The sequence below is a fragment of the Salmo trutta genome, chromosome 32 (genome assembly GCF_901001165.1).
Source record: "Salmo trutta chromosome 32, fSalTru1.1, whole genome shotgun sequence".
Taxonomy (NCBI): Eukaryota; Metazoa; Chordata; class Actinopteri; order Salmoniformes; family Salmonidae; genus Salmo; species Salmo trutta.
Genome location: NC_042988.1, coordinates 24,815,336 through 24,837,194, shown reverse-complemented (window position 1 = coordinate 24,837,194; position 21,859 = coordinate 24,815,336). Strand labels below are relative to the sequence as shown.

General features: G+C 43.5%; 2 protein-coding genes and 1 long non-coding RNA gene across 7 annotated transcripts; 1 reads left to right on the top strand and 2 right to left on the bottom strand.

Annotated features, from left to right (window-relative positions):
- Positions 1–1,937: 1,937 nt before the first annotated feature.
- On the bottom strand, positions 1,938–7,021 carry LOC115171528 (glycoprotein-N-acetylgalactosamine 3-beta-galactosyltransferase 1). 5 transcript variants are annotated; one of them, XM_029728455.1, is made up of 5 exons: positions 6,503–7,021; positions 5,239–5,422; positions 4,872–5,121; positions 2,323–2,737; positions 1,938–2,216 (listed from the first exon to the last, which is right to left on the bottom strand). In XM_029728455.1, the coding sequence occupies exons 2-5, from the start codon at positions 5,420–5,422 to the stop codon at positions 2,076–2,078; spliced, it is 990 nt and encodes a 329-aa protein (XP_029584315.1). In that variant the 5' UTR covers positions 6,503–7,021; the 3' UTR covers positions 1,938–2,075. The 5 variants fall into 5 exon arrangements, with proteins under 5 accessions (XP_029584315.1, XP_029584319.1, XP_029584316.1 ...); XM_029728459.1 differs by having other exon boundaries at positions 2,323–2,647; XM_029728456.1 differs by having other exon boundaries at positions 6,534–7,021.
- Positions 7,022–7,098: 77 nt separating this feature from the next.
- Positions 7,099–21,547, bottom strand: LOC115171526 (RUN domain-containing protein 3A-like). The gene is made up of 11 exons (XM_029728450.1): positions 21,323–21,547; positions 12,309–12,424; positions 11,864–11,997; positions 11,623–11,708; positions 11,430–11,519; positions 11,260–11,340; positions 10,970–11,135; positions 9,423–9,580; positions 9,164–9,283; positions 8,617–8,708; positions 7,099–8,312 (listed from the first exon to the last, which is right to left on the bottom strand). The coding sequence occupies exons 1-11, from the start codon at positions 21,427–21,429 to the stop codon at positions 8,170–8,172; spliced, it is 1,293 nt and encodes a 430-aa protein (XP_029584310.1). The 5' UTR covers positions 21,430–21,547; the 3' UTR covers positions 7,099–8,169.
- Positions 15,371–19,896, top strand: LOC115171531 (uncharacterized). The gene is made up of 2 exons (XR_003871210.1): positions 15,371–15,575; positions 16,326–19,896. It is a non-coding gene; the product is annotated as an uncharacterized LOC115171531 (long non-coding RNA).
- Positions 21,548–21,859: the final 312 nt, after the last annotated feature.

Here is a 21,859-nt window from a genome sequence, read left to right as displayed (position 1 = left end):
AAGATTTTAGTTTGTTAGTTGCTAAGGAAATCAGTCAATTGAAATGAATTAGGCCCTAATCTATTGATGCCGCATGACTGGGAATACAGATATGCATGTTGTTGTTCACAGATACCTTAAAAAAAAGGGCTGGGTGTGGATCAGAAAACCAGTCAATATCTGGTGTGACCATTTCCCTCACACAGAGTGACATCTCTTTCGCATATAATTGATCAGGCCTGTTACTCTACTCCTCTACAATGGCTGTGCAAAGTTTATGGATATTGGCAGGAACTGGAACACACTGCCGTATACGTCGATCCAGAGCATACCAAACATGCTCAATGGGTGACATGTCTGGTGGGTATGCAGGCCATGGAATAGCTGATACAGTTTCAGCTTCCAGGAATTATGTGCAGATCCTTGCGACATAGGGCCATGCATTATGATGAAATATGAGGTGGTGGCAGCAGATGAACGGCACGACAATGGGGCTCAGGATCTCGTCACGGTATATCTGTGCATTCAAATGGCTATCGATAAAATGCAAATGTGTTCGTTGTCCTTAGCTTATGCCTTCCCATACCATAACCCCACCATGGGGTATTCTGTTCACAACATAGACGTCAGCAAACCGTTCGCCCACACAACGTCATATACACCATCTGCACGGTACAGCTGAAACCGGGATTCATCCACGAAGAGCACACTTCTCCAGTGTGCCAGTGGCCATCGAAGGTGAGCATTTTTCCACTGAAGTCGGTTACAAAACCGAACTGCAGTCAGGTCAAGACCCTGGTGTGGACGACGAGCACGCAGATGAACTTCCCGAGATGGTTTCTGACAGTTTGAGCAGAAATTCTTCAATTGGGCAAATCCAGTTTCATCAGCTGTCCAGTTGGTTGGTCTAAGACGAGCCCGCAGGTGAAGAAGCCGAATGTGGAGGTCCTGGGTTGGTGTGGTTACACGTGGTCTGTGGTTGTGAAGCCGGTTGGACATACTGCCAAATTCTCTAAGACGACATCGAGGTGGATAATAGTAAAGAAATTAACATTAAATTCTCTCGCAACAGTTCTGGTGGACATTCCTGCAGTATGCATGGCAATTGCACGCTCCCTCAAAACTTGAGACATCTGTGGCATTGTGTTCTGAGACAAAACTGCACATTTTAGAATGGCATTTTATTGTCCCCAGGACAAGGTGCACCTGTATAATGATCATGTTGTTTAATAAGCTTCTTGATAATCACCCACCTGACAGGTGTGGCATATCTTGGAATCAGGGACGTAAACACATTTGGGCACAAAATTTGAGAGAGAAGCTTTTTTGTGCATATGGAAAATGTCTGGGATCATTTATTTCAGCAAATGAAACATGGGACCAACACTTTACATGTTGCATTTATATTTTTGTTTAGTATATAATTTATCAAAACATTGTCAATATTGGATCAACTTGAGTGTTAAAAAAGCCTATGTACAAGCCAGAATGTTCATGACCTGATTTGGAGTTCTGTTCAGATCTTGCAGCTTGCCCATAGATCTACCAAATTATGTTAGCTGATGCTGCTGAAGTAAGACATTGAAAATCAGAGCTCTTATCATATATTCTGAAAAAACATGACGCAAAAGGCCTGCGTTGGAGAAGAAAACAGAAATCAAACGGCCAGTAACACTTCAGTGATCTGCAGGCTCCAAAGGGCCTCATACAGTTCAAACTACCCGGGTTGAGGTTAAATTATTTTTTTAGTCGCACACACCAATTTGGAACCTCAGCTAATGTAGTATGTCACTGGAAGACAGTATTTTAACCATATAATTAGGAATTAGAAAAGTATTTAATAGGATCTCTATGACTTTAATGACAGACTCAACGTATGAATACATACTGTAACTAGGCAAATATCCAGACTAGATCATGATGAATTGGTTTAAACTAGCATGGACCTTACCAAAGACTTTAGTAACAATATTGGTTTTAATGTTTGCAAGACAACTCTTTACAAGAGAATGACATCATTAATTACAGTGGGCGCATGTATATTATTATTTATTATCAGGGATGTTACTGTCAAATCCATAGAAAGGGGTCTCTGCTTATTCCTCTCTGGTCTCACCCAGCTTTGGCCTGTGGCCACCAACTGGACTGAGATGGTACAGGAAGTAATCTAGCATGTACATTCTGACTGGCTTAACGTAATGGAAGGATACAGATGAATTGGAGCAACAGTCTGGACCCTGACAGAGAGGGAGAAAGAAAGAAAAAACAGATGAGCAGGAAGCTCAATGGCACTGAAGGGAGGTCATTTGATATGTGTTCTACTGAGAGTGTAGACCTACTTACCACTTTGGAAGGGTAATAGTTGTACTGGTGGAACCATTTGGGCAGTGTGTCTTCGGTACAGAGAAGTTTACCCAGCCACAGGGGGTGGAAGGTTTCCCTGTGTTGGAGGTCTCTAGAGTCCCCTGCTGGGACTCCCAGCTTCTGGAGGCAGAAGCCCAGCAGTAGGTCCTCTGCAGAGGTGGACTGGCTGCAGGTTCCATGGTGCAGGGCCCTGACGTAGCGGCTCACAGACTCACGGCTCAGTACATAGCCAGCACCACCACTCATGTAGCCTTGAGGGACAAAGCGGCGAAAACGTCTGCCCAGATACACAGGCTGGTCTGGGCTGAACCGAGACAAGAGCAGACGCAAGTTTTCCACTATTACATAGGTGTCATCATCAGCTTTGAGGAACCAGTCAGCCTTGTCTAGGTAACTGGAAATGGAGGGAAAGAGGAGGTATCAAAAACAGAAGGTAGAGTTTGTCTCCTTCACCAGCACATACAAATACACAGTGCCTTCAGAACACATTCACACCCCTTGACCTTTCCAACATTTTGTTGTGTTACAGCCTGAATTTAAAATGGATTAATTTGAAATTGTGTGTTACTGGCTTACACACAACACCCCATAATGTCAAAGTGGAATTATATTTTTAGAAATCTATGACAAGACTTCATAATGGCTGTCTAGCAATGACCAACAAAACTTAAAGATCTTTAAAAAGAATAATGTACAAATATTGTACAATCCAGGTGTACAAAGTTCTTAGAGATTTAGCCAGAAAAACTCACAGCTGTAATCACTGCCAAATATGATTCTAACATGTATTGACTCCGGTGTGTGAATACTCATGTAAATGAGATAATGTTTTTAGAAATGTTTACAAATTTGTGACATTGTGTGTAGATGGGTGACCAAAAAACGAGCATCTTTACATAGGTCTCCTGACTGACAGTCTGTCATCAGCCCATCCATCCACATTGCACTACATACATTCAGTGCATTTAGAAAGTATTCAGACCCCTTCACTTTTTCTTACGTTACAGCCTTATTCTAAAATTGATTAAATAGTTTATTTTCTTCATCAATCTACACACAAGACTCCATCACAAAACAAAAACAGTTTATCAATTTTTGCAAATGTATAAAATAGAAACTGTAATATTACATTTGCATAAGTATTCAGACCCTTTGTTGAAGCATCTTTGGCAGCAATTACAGCCTTGAGTATTCTTGGGTATGATGCTACAAGCTTGGCACACCTGTATTTGGGGAGTATCTCATATTCTTCTCTGCAGATCCTCTCAAGCTGTCAGGTTGGATGAGGAGCGTCGCTGCACAGCTATATTCATGTTCAATCAGGTTAAAGCCCGGGATCTGGCTAGGCCACTTAAGAACATTGAGACTTTTCCAGAAGCCACTCCTGCATTGCCTTGGCTGTGTGCTCAGGGTCTTTGTCCTGTTGGAAGATGAACTTTCGCCCCAGTCTGAGGTCCTGAGCGCTCTGGAGCAGGTTTTCATCAAGGATCTCTATGTACTTTGCTCCGTTCATCTTTCCTTTCCCTCAATACTGACTAGTCTCCCTGTCCCTGCCGCTGAAAAAAATCCCCACAGCATGATGCTTCCATCAGACGTGACGCTTGGCATTCAGGCCAAAGAGTTCAATCTTGGTTTCATCAGACCAGGGAATCTTGCTTCTCATGGTCTGAGAGTCCTTTAGGTGTCTTTTGGCAAACTTCAAGCGGACTGTCATGTGTCTTTTACTGAGGAGTGGCTTCCGTCTGGCCACTCTACCATAAATAACTGATTGGTGGACTGTTGCAGAGATGGTTGTCCTTCTGGAAGATTCTCCCATCTCCACAGAGGAACTCTAGAGCTCTGTCAGAGTGACCATCAGGTTCTTGGTCACCCCCGATTGCTCAGTTTTGCCAGGCGGCTAACTCTAGTGAGAGTCTTGGTGGTTCCAAACTTCTTCCATTTAAGAAAGATGGAGGCCACTGTGTTCTTGAGGACCTTCAATGCTGCAGAAATGTTGTGACCCTTTCCCAGATCTGTGCCTCGACACAATCCTGTCTCAGAGCTCTACGGAAAATTCCTACGAGCTCATAGCTTGGTTTTGATCTGACATGTACTGTCAACTGTGGGACCTTATATAGACAGGGTTTCCAAATCATGTCCAATCAATTGAATTTACCACAGGTGGACTCAAATCAAGTTGTAGAACCATCTCAAGGATGATCAATGGAAACAGAATGCACCTGAGCTCATTACGAGTCTCATAGCAAAGGGTCTGAATACTTATGTAAATAAGGTGTTTCAGTTTAAGGTATTTGCAAACATTTCTAAAAACCTGTTTTCACTTTGTCATTATAGGATATTGTGTGTATATTTAATTTTATAATACAGCTGTAACAGAACAAAATGTGGAAAAATTGAAGGGGTCTGAATACTTTCCAAATGCACTGTAGATCTCCCATATCACATGGATACCACTAGACCACCAGAATCATGTCCTCCATCAATGTGAGAGAGATTAGGAGAACATACTGGTGTTGTGGGAGCATTACCTGTCATGCAGTAAGTTGAAAGCGGCCATGGTCTTATTGTACAGGTTGGCCCGTCCCTCCTCTGTTGCCAGAGCCAGCACAGTCCCAGGGAACAGGAGGTCCGGCTTAGAGCTCATGAAGAGCAGTGTGTCACAGCGAGGCCCCCAGGTGTTCACTATGTGTTTAGCTCTGGTCCACAGAGTCTGGGGTGAGGTCAACACCCAGCAGAGCAGTCGACCCGAAGAGGGGGAGGGGGGCAATGGCGAGAGGACTGAGGCATTAGTGGCAACAGCAGAGAGCAGAGAAAGAGAAAGAGAGAGAGAATCATGTGGCTGAGTGTATTGGAGATATTCAGAGAGGTGTAAAAAATACTGTAGCTCCAATTTACCTGAAGGGAGCTCACCCAAGAGGCTGCTGGTCCGTGAGGGCAAGGGCACTGTCTCCTGAGAGATCTGATAAGCTCTGTAGTAAGCAATGGCCATGAAACAGAGACAGAACCCCAACACAAAGCCAGCACAGAACGTAAAATCCAACAGCCTGGAAGGCTTTGAAGTGGACTTTGACATTCTCATCTGCACAAGACAAAATCATATTGTAAAAGTAATGTCTAGGTTTACAAAAAAAGAGCATTCGCAGACAAAGTCAATCAAAAACCAATCTGGTTTATAAGAAGTTGCAACAAGGAGACACATCCAGCACAGAAAATGTCTGACATCTTGGAGACTGGCCCTTTATATACTAATCAGACAGCACCAAATGTTCTAGTCACAAACGTGGGCCTTCAATTGTGTAGGCAATACCACACACACAAAAAAATAACGAAACGTCCCTCGTTTGTCACGAATGTTGAATACAATTATTGGAACGTACTCTGATGATTGGGTGTTGGTCATTCAGCTTGTCAGAATATGACAAAATATCCACAGGAAAATATTAAACAGACTTCAAAACATGGCTCTGTGTGTGGCAATCAAGATGTGTTTGCTCATGACTTAACACGCGAGATGGATATACCTGCACACATAATACAAGGTGTTTACATGGTTTTGTGCCAAGTGCTAGAAATTTCTACTTCAGTACTGGTGCACTAAAAAGTTGGGTAAACAATACTTTCCGTTGGATATTTTGTCTCAAATTTCAAACAGGTGAAGGACCAACTGCACAGACAACCAATAGAGTAAGTTCAAATGTAATGCTATTCAACATTCTGGCTTGTAAGGAACATTACCACAATTCTGCAGTGCTTTGCTTCAGACTGTATACCAAGAATTGGTATCAAAGTCTGATTTAAGCTATGGAAACACCAGCCCAAGAAGCTTGTAGTTAGTCAAAACAGAAGGCAGTGACTTGGTCAGCTGCTACAGAATCACACAGTGTCATAAATACAATACTACAGTGAATAATAAGTGCGTCCTTGTACATCGTCTGGCATCACCCACTATCAACAGATATGATAATAATCCATAACAGTCTATTGACCATCAACCCACACCTTGAGTGTCACAAACACTGGAAGTCATGTGTATTACAGAAAGGGAAAATATAAATATGCTAAACATAGTGTTAATCCCTCTAAACTAAATATGAACTTTAGTGATCTAAATGTCCCATTACCAACATGCATAGACCTACAAATCAATCCTAAATCTTACATTTGGTTTTACAAAGTTCTATCAAACATACCAACCCTCTGCCTTCCAGAAACAGAACAATGACCTGATGTGACTGTTAATTGGACACCACACCTGCAGCAGCACTGCCCACCAATTGATTGATTGGGGACACATTAGTAAATTGACCACTAGATGGTGCCATAGAGCACCTTGGACACATTCAATCCTGGGCCCAGTTTATCAAAAATTATCCATTTGGATTTCACCTTTCGTACAGGGTTAAATGCATAGAAATATATTGAATAGAAAGGTATCCACATTCAAGACAATGATTTGTCCATTCTATTTATTCTATTTCTGTGCATTTAATCATATCCGATAGGCAAAATCTGTGCGATGGTCCTGCAGGTTTGCAGCACAATGTACTGAAATCAATTACTTTTTTCTTGGCCCAATAGCTTACAAACGCACTCGTCTCAACTAATCAAGGGCTGCTTAAATGGAATCCTTTCATTAGTAGAAAATCAACATGAGTATTACAGATGTATACTGTTGAAACCAGTGGAGTAGTTGAGGGTAAACATACCTTAAAGTTTACACACCTTGCAGAGAAAAAAATACTCACTGAAAAGGGATTGACATAACAAAAATAAGGCAGTTTATTGCAACTAATAGCATAGGTCATTGAACAAAAATAACCAAATATGCACGTGTAAAAATAACAGAACACTTGATTTATAAAATCAGATTCATCAACAAAATATTAAAAGCAAAGTGACAACAAAACTGTTGATAGACAGATGTAACCAATTGCTGCACACATGAACACATACTGAAACAGTAATATCTGATTACTCAAGCAGGTCAATGATTTGGAGATTCAGGCCATCCAAAACCCAGTATAATGGAGGAACAATGCCAATATCATTCAGCCACATGCATCAAATGCACATCTAGCCACTATGTTAGCAACACTCAACCTACATCCACTCACAACCACCTAAGAATAGCTGATGTTGTTGTTAGAATTCAGTTCAGCCTTCTCCTCCAAGTGTTCTGACTTAATCAGTTGCGTCATTCCAGTTTGTCTGTCATTTTGACAGGCAGGCAGGAGGATAGTATAGGCTGAGGCAGGGCTGGGACAGACTGACACACAGACAGTACAATGACCAGATGTGTCAGGTGCAGAGAAAGAGTTGGATAAGGAGATCTAGAGGTGAGGAGAATTTAAATAGATAAATACATGCTTTTGGATAGTTTTGTAGCTTTGAATTGCGCTAGTTAGATGTGTCCAAAAGGCATTAAATACAGGCCAACATTTTGACATAGGAATTCACACACACAACAGTGAAAGAGCAGGATAGACAGTGTGAGGATATGAGCGAGGGTGTGGGTGAGGAGGGGCACAAAAGAACTAGGATCCTTTTAGTTTCATTACAACTTTAATTTAATCCACACAAAAATCCAGAAATATTGAAGAGCTTTTCCCCCTCTAATCTTTGCAGACATGAAGCAGTGGGTTGAGTGGAGTTGGTTGGAGAAGGGTTTGGTTGAAAAAGGGTTTTGTTGGTAACTGTGTTAATAGTGACAGTAGGTAGGTAGATGTTCATGATCTATTGAGTGTCTCCAGGTTGAGGCAGGCGGGTGGGGTTGGTTGGTTGTTGGCTTTGCGCTGGGCAGACAGAGCTCTGTCAGCATGGCGCCCCCTAGCTGGGGGAGAGTGCAGGGCTGGGTTCCATGCTGATGTTGACCAGACACTCACTGGACTTGAGGCTGGACATGGACTTGCAGCTGGGGAGAGAGGCCAGAGAGCCACAGAGACCCAGCATAGAAGGGGTGTAGTCTTTTCCTACAGAGAGAATAGACAAAACACAATACAACTCTGTCCCTAAAGCACACTTTAGCTATCAGCATAACTTAAACACCCACACAAAATACACCATAGACACTGTTCAAACATGCCTTTGTATGTGTGTGTTTGTGCGGACATGTGGATGCATTCTTCTAAGTGGGTTTCTGTTTCTGTGTGGTTTTGTGTTGGTGCATGTATGACAGTGGGTGACTCGGTTCACATATTTCTGCAGAATCAGTATACATTGCTGTGCGTCTACAAATGTGTTTGTATTATGTACATTTATCTGTTGAGCACCAACCTGTATCTCCGTTCTGGTGCCCATCTGTCTTCTGGGAATCAGAGTTCAGACTGACGTCAGCTGAGAGCTGCTCCAAACTGTGGAAGCTTCTCCTGAAGGGATGAGTGACATCATGAAATACTGTTACAATAACATCTGTGTGGAAATCGCTTCGACATTTCCTGTTTGCTAAAATTATAATAGTTTTCCTAATTTTAGTTTATGTGACAAAGCAAGTAAGTATAGTGTAGCGTTCCATCATCGTACCATCTAAACCGCTGTGAAATATATTTTCCATAACCAAAACCAGCCGTTTGAAGATGCTGTACAAAACCGAAAGTAAAAGAATGCAAAATGAAACTTAAGAACGGGAAGCATAGAAATACCACACATAGAACAGATATACACTTCTTATACTTCCTTTCAATGAGAATGACATGTCTATATCACACATTTCTATGTGAATTTGGTTGGGTCGCCCAAAAAGTTACATATTGCAGCTTTAAATGTACAGTAGCACAAAAATCACACACATGCACATATACACACACTCATACAGTAGATATACCTGCGGAAGAGCTTGACGTCCCCCTGGTTGTTGTAGCCTCGTATGGAGGGCCACTGGTTGACCAGAGGGATGGACAGATCCTTAGTCAGGTGGGAAGAATCACAGGGGATGAGGGCAGTGCTGGAAGGAACAGGCTTGTGATTAACTCTTAAAATCATCTGATATGTTATGTACTGCATTTGTGTGTGTCTGTTTATGATGTTTGTATGTGTCCCCGTCAATGTATACCAGTGTGTGTGCATTTGTATACTGCTCTCACAGTTGTGCCTGCAGCTCCAGTACGATGGACTCCAGCTCCTTCTTCTCCTGCAGGCTCTGGACTCTGAGCTCCTCTAGCCTGACACTCAGCTTCTTGTTCTCCGTCTCCACGTTCTTCAGCTGGGACTCCCGCAGACGCACCAGCTCCTCCAGGTAGCCCTGCATCCCAGACACAGGCACCGACCCAGACGCAGACACACAGTTAGAAGATAGGACTGGAGTGCATACAGATAGACTGTGTTCTGCATACCCCAAAAGTACATAAAGTTTTTACTCTATATACAGTGCCTTCGGAAAGTATTCAGACCCCTTGACTTTTTCCACATTTTGTTACAGCCTTATTCTAAAATGGTTAAAATCAAATAAATTCATCAATCTACACACAATACACCATAATGACAATTTTTTGAAAATGTAGGCAATCTTAAAAACTGAAATACGTTATTTTCATAAATATTCAGACCCTTTACTATGAAACTCGAAATTGAGCTCAGATCTATATTGTTTCCATTGATCATCCTTGAGATGTTTCTACAACTTGATTGGTTTCCACTTGTCGTAAATTCAATTGATTGGACATGATTTGGAAGGGCTCACACCTGTCTACATAAGGTACCACAGTTGACAGTGCAGAGCAAAAACCAAGCCATGAGGTTGAAGGAATTGTCCGTAGAGCTCAGAGACAGGACTGTGTCGAGGCACAGATCTGGGGAAGGCTACCAAAAAATGTCTGCAGCATTAAAGGCCCCCAAAACCACAGTGGCTTCCATCATTCTTAAATTGAAGAAGTTTAGAACCACCAAGACTCTTCCCTGAGCTGCCCGCCCGGCCAAACTGAGCAATCGAGGGAGAAGGGCCTTGGTTATGGAGGTGACCAAGAACCCGATGGTCACTCTGACAGAGCTCTAGAGTTCCTCTGTGAAGATAGGAGAACCTTCCAGAAGGACAACCATCTCTGCAGCACTTTACCAATCAGGCCTTTATGGTAGAGTGGCCAGACGGAAGCCACTCCTCAGTAAAAGGCACATGAAAGTCCACTTGGAATTTGCCAAAAGTCACCTAAAGACTTTCAGACCATGAGAAACAAGATGATCTGGTCTGATGAAATCAAGATTGAACTCTTTGGCCTGAATGCCAAGCGTTACGTCTGGAGGAAACCTGGCACCATCCCTACGGTGAAGCATGGTGGTGGCAGCATCCTGTTGTGGGTATGTTTTTCAAAGGCAGGGACAGGGAGACTGGTCAGGATTGAGGGAAAGATGAACGGAGCAAAGTACAGAGAGATCCTTGATGAAAACCTGCTACAGAGCGCTCAGGACCTCAGACTGGGGCGAAGGTTAATCTTCCAACAGGACAATGACCCTAAGCACACAGCCAAGACAACGCAGGAGTGGCTTTGGGGACAAGTCTTCAAATGTCCTTGAGCGGCCCAGCCAGAGCCTGGACTCGAACCCGATGGAACATCTCCGGAGAGACCTGAAAAGCTGGAAGAGATTCTATGCCCCATGTCTTTAGGAATGTAAGGTTATCAGGAGGTCAAAAGGTCACCTTCTGGGCGTACACGATCTTAAACCTCTGTTCCATCTTGCGACACTTGTTCCTCCAGCTCTCCTCGTCGGTGACCAGGGGGATGTAGGGGTGTTCTGGGACACTTTCGTCACTGGCACTGCTGTCCACACTGCACCGGTCATCCTCATCACTCAGGTAGTCATAGCTGTAAGCAGGGGACATATAGCAGGGGAGTTACACACCTTTACACACTGCTTATAGTCATTTGTATGACTAAGCTACTGACAAGTATGACATATATTCACGAAGTGGGCATGCGGTTGTCTCACCTCTGAGTGAACTTCAGGTAAGGTGTGAAGTCAATCACTGCAAGGGACTTCCCATCCAGCGCCTCCCCCTTCAAGCAAAAACTGGACAGAGAAAGAATTATGAACTTTAAGATAACAATGTAACAAATAATAATGCTATGATTCTGCAGGCCTGAGTAATGCTGCCTCACCTGAAGTCTATGGCACTGAGGCCAATGAGCATGCCTGTCAGAACAGTGGCCTCCTCTCTCAGTATGATGGCTCCGTCATCATAGAACCTCCTGCAGTGCAAAGCCTTATGATTAGTTATGTTTTGCATGTTGTTTCTAAGGTAGCTTGGTAGTTAATAGGCTAGATGGGATACTATTTTGTGGTACATCTGACCTGGTTGTCCGTGTGTCCCTCAGGGCTGTGGCCACATACTCAGACAGACGCTTCTCCATCAGCGCCACACGGATCCATGCCCGACCCTGCAGGAAACAATGGAAGGAGAGAAAGAGAGAGAAAGGGGGGGGTCAGTGGGAACGAGAGCGTGAGTGCCAGCTAAGGGATTTTTTACTCTGAAGCTCTGGTGACACACACACACACACACACACACACACACACAGATGATCCTCGTCCTTGCCTTGGCTCGTGAGGTGCTGATGTTCTCAATGTTTTCGATGCTGGCGATGCAGTTGTTCTGCACCTTGCTGCATGCCAGCCGGATGTAGTCCCAGAAACTTCGCTGGCCATCTGAAATGAACCAGCTTCCTGGACCTGGTCCAAAGATAAAACACTGACAATGACTCCCATCTCCTACAACAGCCCACACAGTGTCCCTGTCACTCAACACATCACAGCAGATTGGCTTTGCATCCAGCACTTTAACTCAGTCAAAAGAGATGGGCATGCCATGAGCTCATGTAAAAATCATTACATTTCCCTATTATATGTGTGACATTATACATATTATGTAAATAGGTAAATAGTAACATTTGAATCTAGGGTAAGCCTTGAGGCTTCCGTATCCTGAATTAGAAGACCGAGAGACTGATGGACACTTCCATGTCCTGTACCTGCCATGTTACCTTTGAAGCGGTGGCTGAGGATGTGTTCCAAGATTGCAGCGAAGTTGACAAACTCCTCGGATGAGTCATCGATGGGCTCAGCTGTGTACTTTTCCAGGAGTGTCTTCACCGAGAATCTAAAAGAGAGGAGGAGAGAGAGACAGAGGAATGAGAAACAAACAAGATAACTACGTACATATTTGCAAAACTATTATATATGCAATAAAAATGCAAGTAGCAAAGAGGTACAGTATGTTGAAAGTAAAGAAATCATGTAAAAAACAACAGTAGAAGCAGACAGGCAGAGACAAATGTACTACTGTACTTGACTTGTGCTAAACAATAGCTGAGAGGAGTTCTTTGGGAGCAATGCCATCGAATGCATCTGAGGTCACCCCCAATTGTCTTGTGTGCAACACAATGTCCCCCTTCAGATGCTCCGCAAAGTGTCCGTGACAACAACACAATTAACCCCCTTGTCTCAACCAATGGCAGATGACACGGTTGTCGGCGTGGCAGCCTTTGTTCAGTATGGGCTCCCAGGTCCTGTCCGTCCCTTGGTCTGTTCCCTGTAAGGAACCAGCCGACATCAGAGTATGACCAAATACGACCCCCCCCCCCTATACACGGTGGTCTGATCTATTTAGGACAGCTGTAGCCACTGATTTAGTTTGGTTGATGACCTCAAGATTTCACTGCACATCCCACTGAGAGCTAAGCGCTAGAGGCTATGCTGTGCCTGCTGAGTGTAAGCTGAGAGTCCAGGCACAGACTAGGGCTGACTGCCTCTTGTTCCATGGGAAACACTAGCATCACCGAGGGCAAGACTGCCCTGGCAGTGGGCAAAACTTCCATAGCCAGGGGCAAGACCACGGTCGCGATGGGCAACACCTCTGTCTCCAGAGGAGTGACCACCACCTCCATGGGGGACTCCACCATCAGTAGGGAGAAGACCACAGTAGCTCTTGGCCGAGCTAGTTTCACCAGGGGAACCACCACCACCTCCTTCCGGAAGGCTCTGATGCCAAAGCGCAGGACCACCTAGAATAAATGGACAGGAGCTCAGACGCCAGGGCCAAGACTCCCAAAGCAACCAGGACGTCAAAAAAAGACTTGAGTGAAGAGGAGGAGTGGAAAGTCACCTTCCTGTCCAGCAAGACTAGCTTCACTAAGGGCAGGATCTTGATTCTGAAGACTAAGTACGCCATCTCCTGGGGCAAGTCCTCTGTCTCGTGGAGCAGAACCACCGCTACCCTGGGAAAGATCACTGTGACCATGGGAAAGACCTCCGTGACACGAGACCAGACCACCAGCTCTCTGACCACTCTGACCTTCACCCATGGAGAGAAGTCTGTGTCTGTGGTCAAATCCAGCCTCACTAGGGGCAGACAAACTACACGGAACATCTACTGGGATTTCCATCTGTGATTATTGTATACGGTTACACTCAAAACAGAGGGACTTTTAGCAGGTCAGTAGTAGCTTAAATCATGTCCATCTGTAATCAGTTATTCCATGTGTCTGATCAATGTGCAGCATTCTGCAGCTCGAGTGTCAATGAAGCGTTCATGTTTTCAAAGAAAAACATTTAGCATGTCTTTCAAAATGAATCCCACATGATGAGACTATTGTTAGGATGTGTTAGGGATCTAACAGGCTTGAAATGAGATATTCAGATGTGTGACAGAGGAGATGAGGTTGGTGGTGTGTTGGCAGGGAGGCAGGAGGACACAGCTGTGTGTGGTGTATGTGGAGACACTGGACAAAGCATGTGTCATCATCAGTGTGCTGTTCAACAGAGAACCTCAACGGTAATTCTCTGAATCAAAAATACAGTTTAAATGTCCCCATTTGTTATAAAACAACAATTGAATGCTGATTAAATTGGTCTGTTTCAAGGTTGAACACATTACAATAACTATGCTATGTTCAGTTTATAAGGACAGTCTTAAACTAGGAAATGTGTCTGTCATAACTGATTGATTGATTGATGTAACCTGATGCTTATAAAATAACTGCTTCAACACTGCTTGGCTTAATTTTGTTTGTTTGCAAATTTTACTTATTATATAACATACAAGTAGTAGGAAACAAATTATATGTACTGTCCTGAAGTGGAATAATGAATTATTTTCATACTAAAGGACCATAGACAAATGCAATATAAGATTATCTGATCATCTCTAAATGGAATAAACAATTTTACGGACACAGACACTTGGAAAAATCCTAAGAGCCACACCCATATTGGAGACTGAAGCCAAGATGCACATTGCACATTTGAGAAGAGCAGACATAGGCCATTGATGGAAAACATGAACTTACGTCAACATCCTTGCCTATATAATAATGTCTCACATTATATGTTTCATGATGCACATGTTCCATACAGCTTCACACAGAACCAAGGATTTACAATCAGGGGATATAGGCAACAATGCCGCAGGATCAAGTGATGTCACCACATATTGTCCTCTGGGCAACAATGTCTCCTTCAGCCACGTCGTGGTGGTGATGGGACAATCGTTCCACTGTACCAAGCCCTCAGATAGGCTACAGCCACCTACGGCTGCCTCTGTCCATTCACAGGGACACATGGGTGGTATGTGGCCTTCCAGAGCCCACGTCTATAAGCTCAACGAAGGCATTATGTGACACGGGGGTAGCACTATCCACGCTTAGCATTCTGGTCTACTCTGGACTCTCGTTACTGTTACTATCACACCCAAGCTTTACTGAGCGGGGTGTACTGCATGAGCGTGCGATGTGTCGCGCCGAGTGAACCCCAAAATCCACCACCTAAGCAGGGTCAGGAATTCAACCTTCTTCTCAATGGGCAACACCAGCATCACCGAGGGGAAGACGGCCCTCTCCCTGGGAAACACCACTATCAAGAGGGGCAAGACCAAGCTCACTGTGGGCAACTCGTCTATCACCAGGGGCAAGAAGACCACTTCTCTGGGTGCCTCCACCATCGCCAGTGCCAAGACCAAGCTCACTATGGGCAATGCCTCCTTCAGCAGGGGCACCACCACCACCTCGTTTCGAAAAGCCTTTTTCGCCAAACGCAAGACCCTCTAGATGAGAGTGGACATCATTGGGTGGAGGGACTGGTGGCTAATTCAACAAAACTTAAAGACAACATACAACAACACCATCACAGGGGACATAAGGACATCACCGCAACATCTACACAGGCTATATCTAAACTGACTTCTAAAACACTGGATTATTTTGCTTTGGACCATTTTACTTTTTCGATCAAACAGGATTTTATCAAGGAAACAGGTCAGTGGTTTTAGAATTCTTAGATGTGTTCTACTCTACCCATGAATCTTGAGTTATGTGTTGTGCAGAAGTCAATGTCTGTTGTACATGTTACTGTTGGACACCCTATTCAGTTGCCTAGAACAAAACTTTGAGAACATTTAGCCTGCTACATTGTTGCAATATTCTATGAAAATTAGGCACTTTAGGTATTTCTGCAGTCCTGATATGTCAAGGAAATCAGTAGTTAGCAAGATGGTCATCTCTGATTATCAGTAAAATCAGTTTATGTGATTACAACATCAGAATCTAATATTGTGGTTGAATGATTATAAATTGATAATGTCTCTGGATGTGAAGGGGAGTTAGAGCGGTAATAACTGATATGCCTTAAATGATAATGGATTGAGTGCCACAGTAAATACACTTGGTACGATTTGACACTGAAAAACAACTGCCCGGGCTTAAAACAAACATCCTTTGTGCCTCAGCCAAACCCACTCTCAGCTCTCTTCAAACGTCCTCTTGTTCTTTTTGCTACCTTTCCTACTGTACTTACGTTCAGTTGTGCTTCATTTACAATACAATTTAGGATCAGGGTTCTCTAATTTGTCCAAAATAATCTCAGAAGATTAGGATTGACAGCTCTCAATCACAATTTTATCTCTTCCCCACTTTGTCTGACTAACTCTCTCCCTCATTGCCCCCCTCCCCTCCCCTCTCCTCTCCTCTCCTCTCCTCTCCTCTCCTCTCCTCTCCTCTCCTCTCCAGTCTTGGCCTAACCAGCAGGATCAGCTGACACTGGAGGATTCCTCCCTGGCCACGGCCATGTGAAGTGAACACTGTCGGTGTGATGCTGTGTTTCACATTCTCTACTGGGTGTGTGTGCACCTGGAGGATCCCTCCCATAGGGGAGATGAGCTCAGCCAGGGGAGGAGATGCAAGCCCTGTGTCTATGCGCCATGCAATATCATGGGAGGAGATAGTATTAGTTGACTTATTTGCTCTGAAGGAGAGACTACAAACGTTATGACCAAAATAACGTGTCACATCAAGCAATATCGATAGATGGAAGGGTGTGCCTCACATCTCAGTGAAGTGAATGTGAAGGGAATGAGGAGCCAGGCAGGGTGTCTCATGGCCAGTGTATGGAATGAGGAGCCAGGCAGGGTGTCTCATGGCCAGTGTATGGAATGAGGAGCCAGGCAGGGTGTCTCATGGCCAGTGTATGGAATGAGGAGCCAGGCAGGGTGTCTCATGGCCAGTGTATGGAATGAGGAGCCAGGCAGGGTGTCTCATGGCCAGTGTATGGAATGAGGAGCCAGGCAGGGTGTCTCATGGCCAGTGTATGTGCATTTGGAGGAGTAGAAAAAGTAGAAAAATAGAGGTGCTGGGCTGGGAAGAACTGAAGGCATAATTCATAATAATGAACATGATGAGGGGATGTGATATGAAGGATATGGTATGTCACAGAGACAGTAGATATGGTAATAGGAGAGGAGGAAGGTGGGGAAAGGTTCAAGTGATATCTGAACTTGTATAATAGTGTATATATACTGTAATGTGAAGTGGTTGGTCCTGCTGGTAACGTTCACATTGCAATGCCAATGAACCTTGCTTATGTTCAGTAAGGCAGAGGTCTTTTGTGCATTAATATGCTAGAAATATGTGAAAACAAGAGGGAAACAAGAGGATAATTAGGCTGAAAAGAACACCAATATTACAATCATAATTTGTTATTCTAGGATGGCAGGCTCCAAGTGCTGCTTTAATGTGCACAATGGGACAGCCACTTCTGAGTGGATGAGAAGGGTTTTTACGAGGACAAAAGTAGAGCAGTGGAACCCTGAGGCTGAGAGAGAGGTAGAGAGAGAGGCTGAGAGAGGCTGAGAGAGAGAGGCTGAGAGAGAGAGGCTGAGAGAGAGAGGGAGAGAGGGGTGAAGACTGGGACCATTTGTGGTGCTTTCCCATTGTTTAACACAAGAAAGGACACACTCAGAGTGAAGAACCATACTGTACAGTCCCTCACAGAACCCACATTCAAGTTTCAAAGTACTTTACAATCATTGTGCAGCTGGTTCCACTTTATAAGTCCTCCTCAGGATATTACAACAGAGACAGTAATGACACATTCTCCCCAGCCACACCCAAAACAATTGAAGGCTTCAACAGAAAAAAGACGACTTGCTCTTCCTTCTCATCTCATCCACTTTTATTTACAGGAAGCAAGAGGGTAGGACCTCCAAATCTTTAACCATCTTATTTATGTTGTTTTCTTAGGTTCAACGTGTTGGCACCAACAGTGTTCATCCAGTCATGGACCTCGTCATGAGAGCTCTTAGGCCAGAATATGCAACAACAAAGTAATATATCAACTGGCCTGTAACAAGATTCCCTAGTGATAGCGGTTTCTCCTGGTTTGGCCTCTTTTCAATAAGGTAAAATAGCAGCTATTGGTACAGTCTGTTTCTCTCAGATGAACCAAGTACAGATGAAGCTCTGGTCCCGCCATGTTTTAAAAACATATGTAGCCCATAGCAACAGCTATACTGTTATGTAAGACTTATTTTATTCTTGACATTTTATTATTATTCTGGCCATGGTAAATACTTATAAATGAAAGCCAGCTTAAGGCATGAGTGGTATCTCCTTCAAAAGTTATTTTTTTCTCAGGACTTGAAAAGTTCATGGTGTCAAGTTCCAACTGAGATTTCTTCAGTCATTTTCAAACAAACATAAAATGAGTGCATGAATACATGAGACTTTTTCACTTGGAGACTACCAGCTGGACCATACTGTATATCTATGACCTCTGCTGACTTAACTAATGACCTAAGACCTTTGACCCAGGGAAGAAACAATAGTTCCCTGTGATGTTGAGAGTATTTCCAGATTTCCGACACTGTACTGTCTATTGCTGTGCATGGAAATCTCTGTCATCAAAATAAGTTCAGTCGATGAAACATGATGTAATGGGGAGGTCACTTTGACACATCAGATCACTGCATTTTAGAAGTCACTATATCTTGGCTTTGGTGTCAAAAACAGGGCCAACCCATGAGATGTGCCATCATAGAGTAGGTCTACTAGTATTACTGAGCCCTACTATATCAGTATAGCACTAAAACAACCATGTTAATGACTTGGAGGAAGAGCTTTGAATGGGAGTGTGATGCCAGTTTGGGGAAATCCATTATGATCCCTGATGACAAATTGACATGGGGATGAAGCTCTGGGTCCAGCATTTCACCAAGGGTCAATGACACAGTAAACGGATTCAAATTCAGTAATCAAGAACAACTCTGTATGATAATAGAGCATTCACAAATAGGCCTCAAGACAAGGATTTACTTCCAAAAAATGAAAAATAGGAAGTCCAAACATGTTAATCTATGTGTGTCGATGTCTGGTAAATGTGCATGTTGTGATAGTGGAGGAAATGTTTTGTATTCAAATTGAATATATACACGTGCATTAGTGTTAGAAGAAGGATCATGCTTGGGCTGGTGTGCTAACTGAACACTAATTTGGGCTTCGTTGGGAGGGATGGCTAATGATCTGAAGATAACTGTGTCCATATCAGTCAAACCTTTTTCATGACTCCCTCCACTACTCTTGGCATTAGTCTGGAGCACAGATCCACCCTCTATTCTTTGCCCCAAGGCTGCCCTGCTCTGCTCTGCTGGTAGCCCTGCCTATACAACGAGACACACATAACATCAGCCTGACTCTATGCACAGCCAGAGGTCCTGAGGTCACAAACATTCACAACCTCTGTCAACTTCAACACCACCTGGGACAAGGGCTGTCATTGGCTGAAACATGGAAGTGGTACACGTCTGTCTGGCAGGAAAAGAGGCCTCTATGACTTACAGCCCATCTTAGACTGCACAATACAAAAGGTAGACTTGACATCGACACAGATGCTTTCAGATATTCAAAGCCTGGGGAATACATGTATTACCCTTGCATTAAACTTAATTTATAGCTCTCATTGAAAAGTAATTAATGTCTTTCCCAGTGGAGAAAACTGTATGATTAGCATTACTGATGAAAAACTGTTGTGAACATTTTTTGTTTTGTGTCCTGTGCCTGTGTCTTTAAATGTCTTGGATTAAATGTTCTTGGCACGGTCAGCTTCTGAAAAATGACCGAACTGCAACAAATGTCTCTTTGTTCTCTCACTAATCCTTCTTGGAGTCTGAAGTCTGTGTCTTTGAAAACATTCTTAATTTCTGGTCCTGATCCATGTCTGTTCTATGTGTTCCATTACACTGTGTTCCACTGAATGCAGACAGAACCCTTGACAGAGAGGTGCTGTAATAAAAAGTGCTTGATCGTGTTCCTGGAGTTCTCATTTGTCTCTTTATTCTTCTATCCAAGCAGCAAACAAACACTAAACTCAACATGTCATATCATGAGGATGTGGCCAATGTCGATGTCATCGGATTGGAAGGATGGCAAGATATCCATGATTAGTAACAATGTCATGAACCATATAAGCCTACCAACACTACACATGAGCGTAACTCATTTTCTGTTAATTTCTTTGTCTAGAAATTATTTAGTGAGAGCACCAGGAGCTTGAGTGATGTCACTCCCGTTGGTCCTCTGTAGAACAATGCCTCCCTCAGGAGATAAAATGTGTCCCTGACGGCAAGACAATGGGTCTCCTGGCCGCTCAGAGTGACAGCACACACTGGACACATACATGCCTCATCTGATCATGAGGGTGCCCACAGATAATATATTCACATCGCTAACATACAAGCTACAAGCCACAGACCCACACGTTTCTGAGGCAACAATCCAGTTGCTGTTCCTACTGGAGCTCCTTATATGAAGACAGGGATATAAACCATGATGAATCACCGTGGTACATGTTAACACACAACGGACACGAAGACAGGGATTTAAACCATGATGACTCACCATGGTACATGTTAACACACAACAGGCATGAAGACAGGGATATAAACCATGATGACTCACCATGGTACATGTTAACACACAACAGATATGAAGACAGGGATATAAACCATGATGACTCACCATGGTACATGTTAACACACAGTGATGAGGAAGCTTACAGTATAGATGCATAAGGACAGAGATAAGGCACATTGGGTAATGAGTATAGCACAGCAGCATTCAATGACCATAATAAACATCCGATTTCACTGTGATGTCATTATCTTGGAGCAGCATTTCTATAAGCGGTAAATAATGTCCTCGTTCCAAAAAGGTTGTCGTCATTGCTACATCACCGACCTGGGGAATTCTGGTGGACCAATGCCCTCTCCAACATAGGCCTCACACACCCCATTTAATCCACTTTCCTTTCAAATAGGCCGACATAGCGGCGGAGACAGCGGGGTGTCCACCAAGGTGAAACCGCATATGTGGCTGTTAATTTATAAGGCGATCTGGTTCTTTCTCACCGTTACTTACAAAGATAAAAATAACGTAAAACATTTACCCATTTAAATTTCCCCAAGTAGCCTAATGTATAGGCTACCACAGTGCCCATAGCTGTGAAATATGTTGCCTTTTGTTTTTCTTTTCGTTTTCTTATCGTATGATTGTTTGTTCCCAACACAGGACACAGAGCTGGCACTAACACTTAACTATTGCAGCCGCAAATTATTCCAACGCTTCATACATTGCAGCATAAGCCATTACACATGTATTTCCATGCATGCATTCACTAATATGTGTGGTTAACATGACGTGCCAACCACACGAAACCTCTGCTCCCTTGTGTTTACCTGCATACGGTGATGAGATTTCTTCGCTCCACGCCGACGCTCCGAGAAGATGCCTTTTTCGATGTCAAACCCATAGCCATTGCTTTTCGGACACAGCCGGATTCCATTCAGCGGCGGTACGGAGCCTTCCGGTCGTCCAGCACCACCAAGACCCCTCCCTCCGCAGGCCTATGCCATATATTCCGCTGTCCTCAGTTCTCCGCGAGAAGCAGAGAGATGCTGATGCTTAATTAGTGGGCTCTTCGTTGACGCACAACGATGGAGTTGTGCAGGGTCGAGTTGTACAGGGTGAATAGACAGAGAATATCATTAAAATACCCTCTCATCGTTTAATAATCCTACATTTTATCATAATGTGCTTTGCGGTTTTATAACACTATAGAAAATGATGACTGACTATATAAGATATTATTTAGTTGCGCCACAACATATCTACAAATAATATGTAATAAAACAATTAGAAATTGGCATGAAATAAATGCTGATGTAGTCTAGTTAATTGTATATGTTGTGCTGTAGATAAGTGGCCACAGGGTG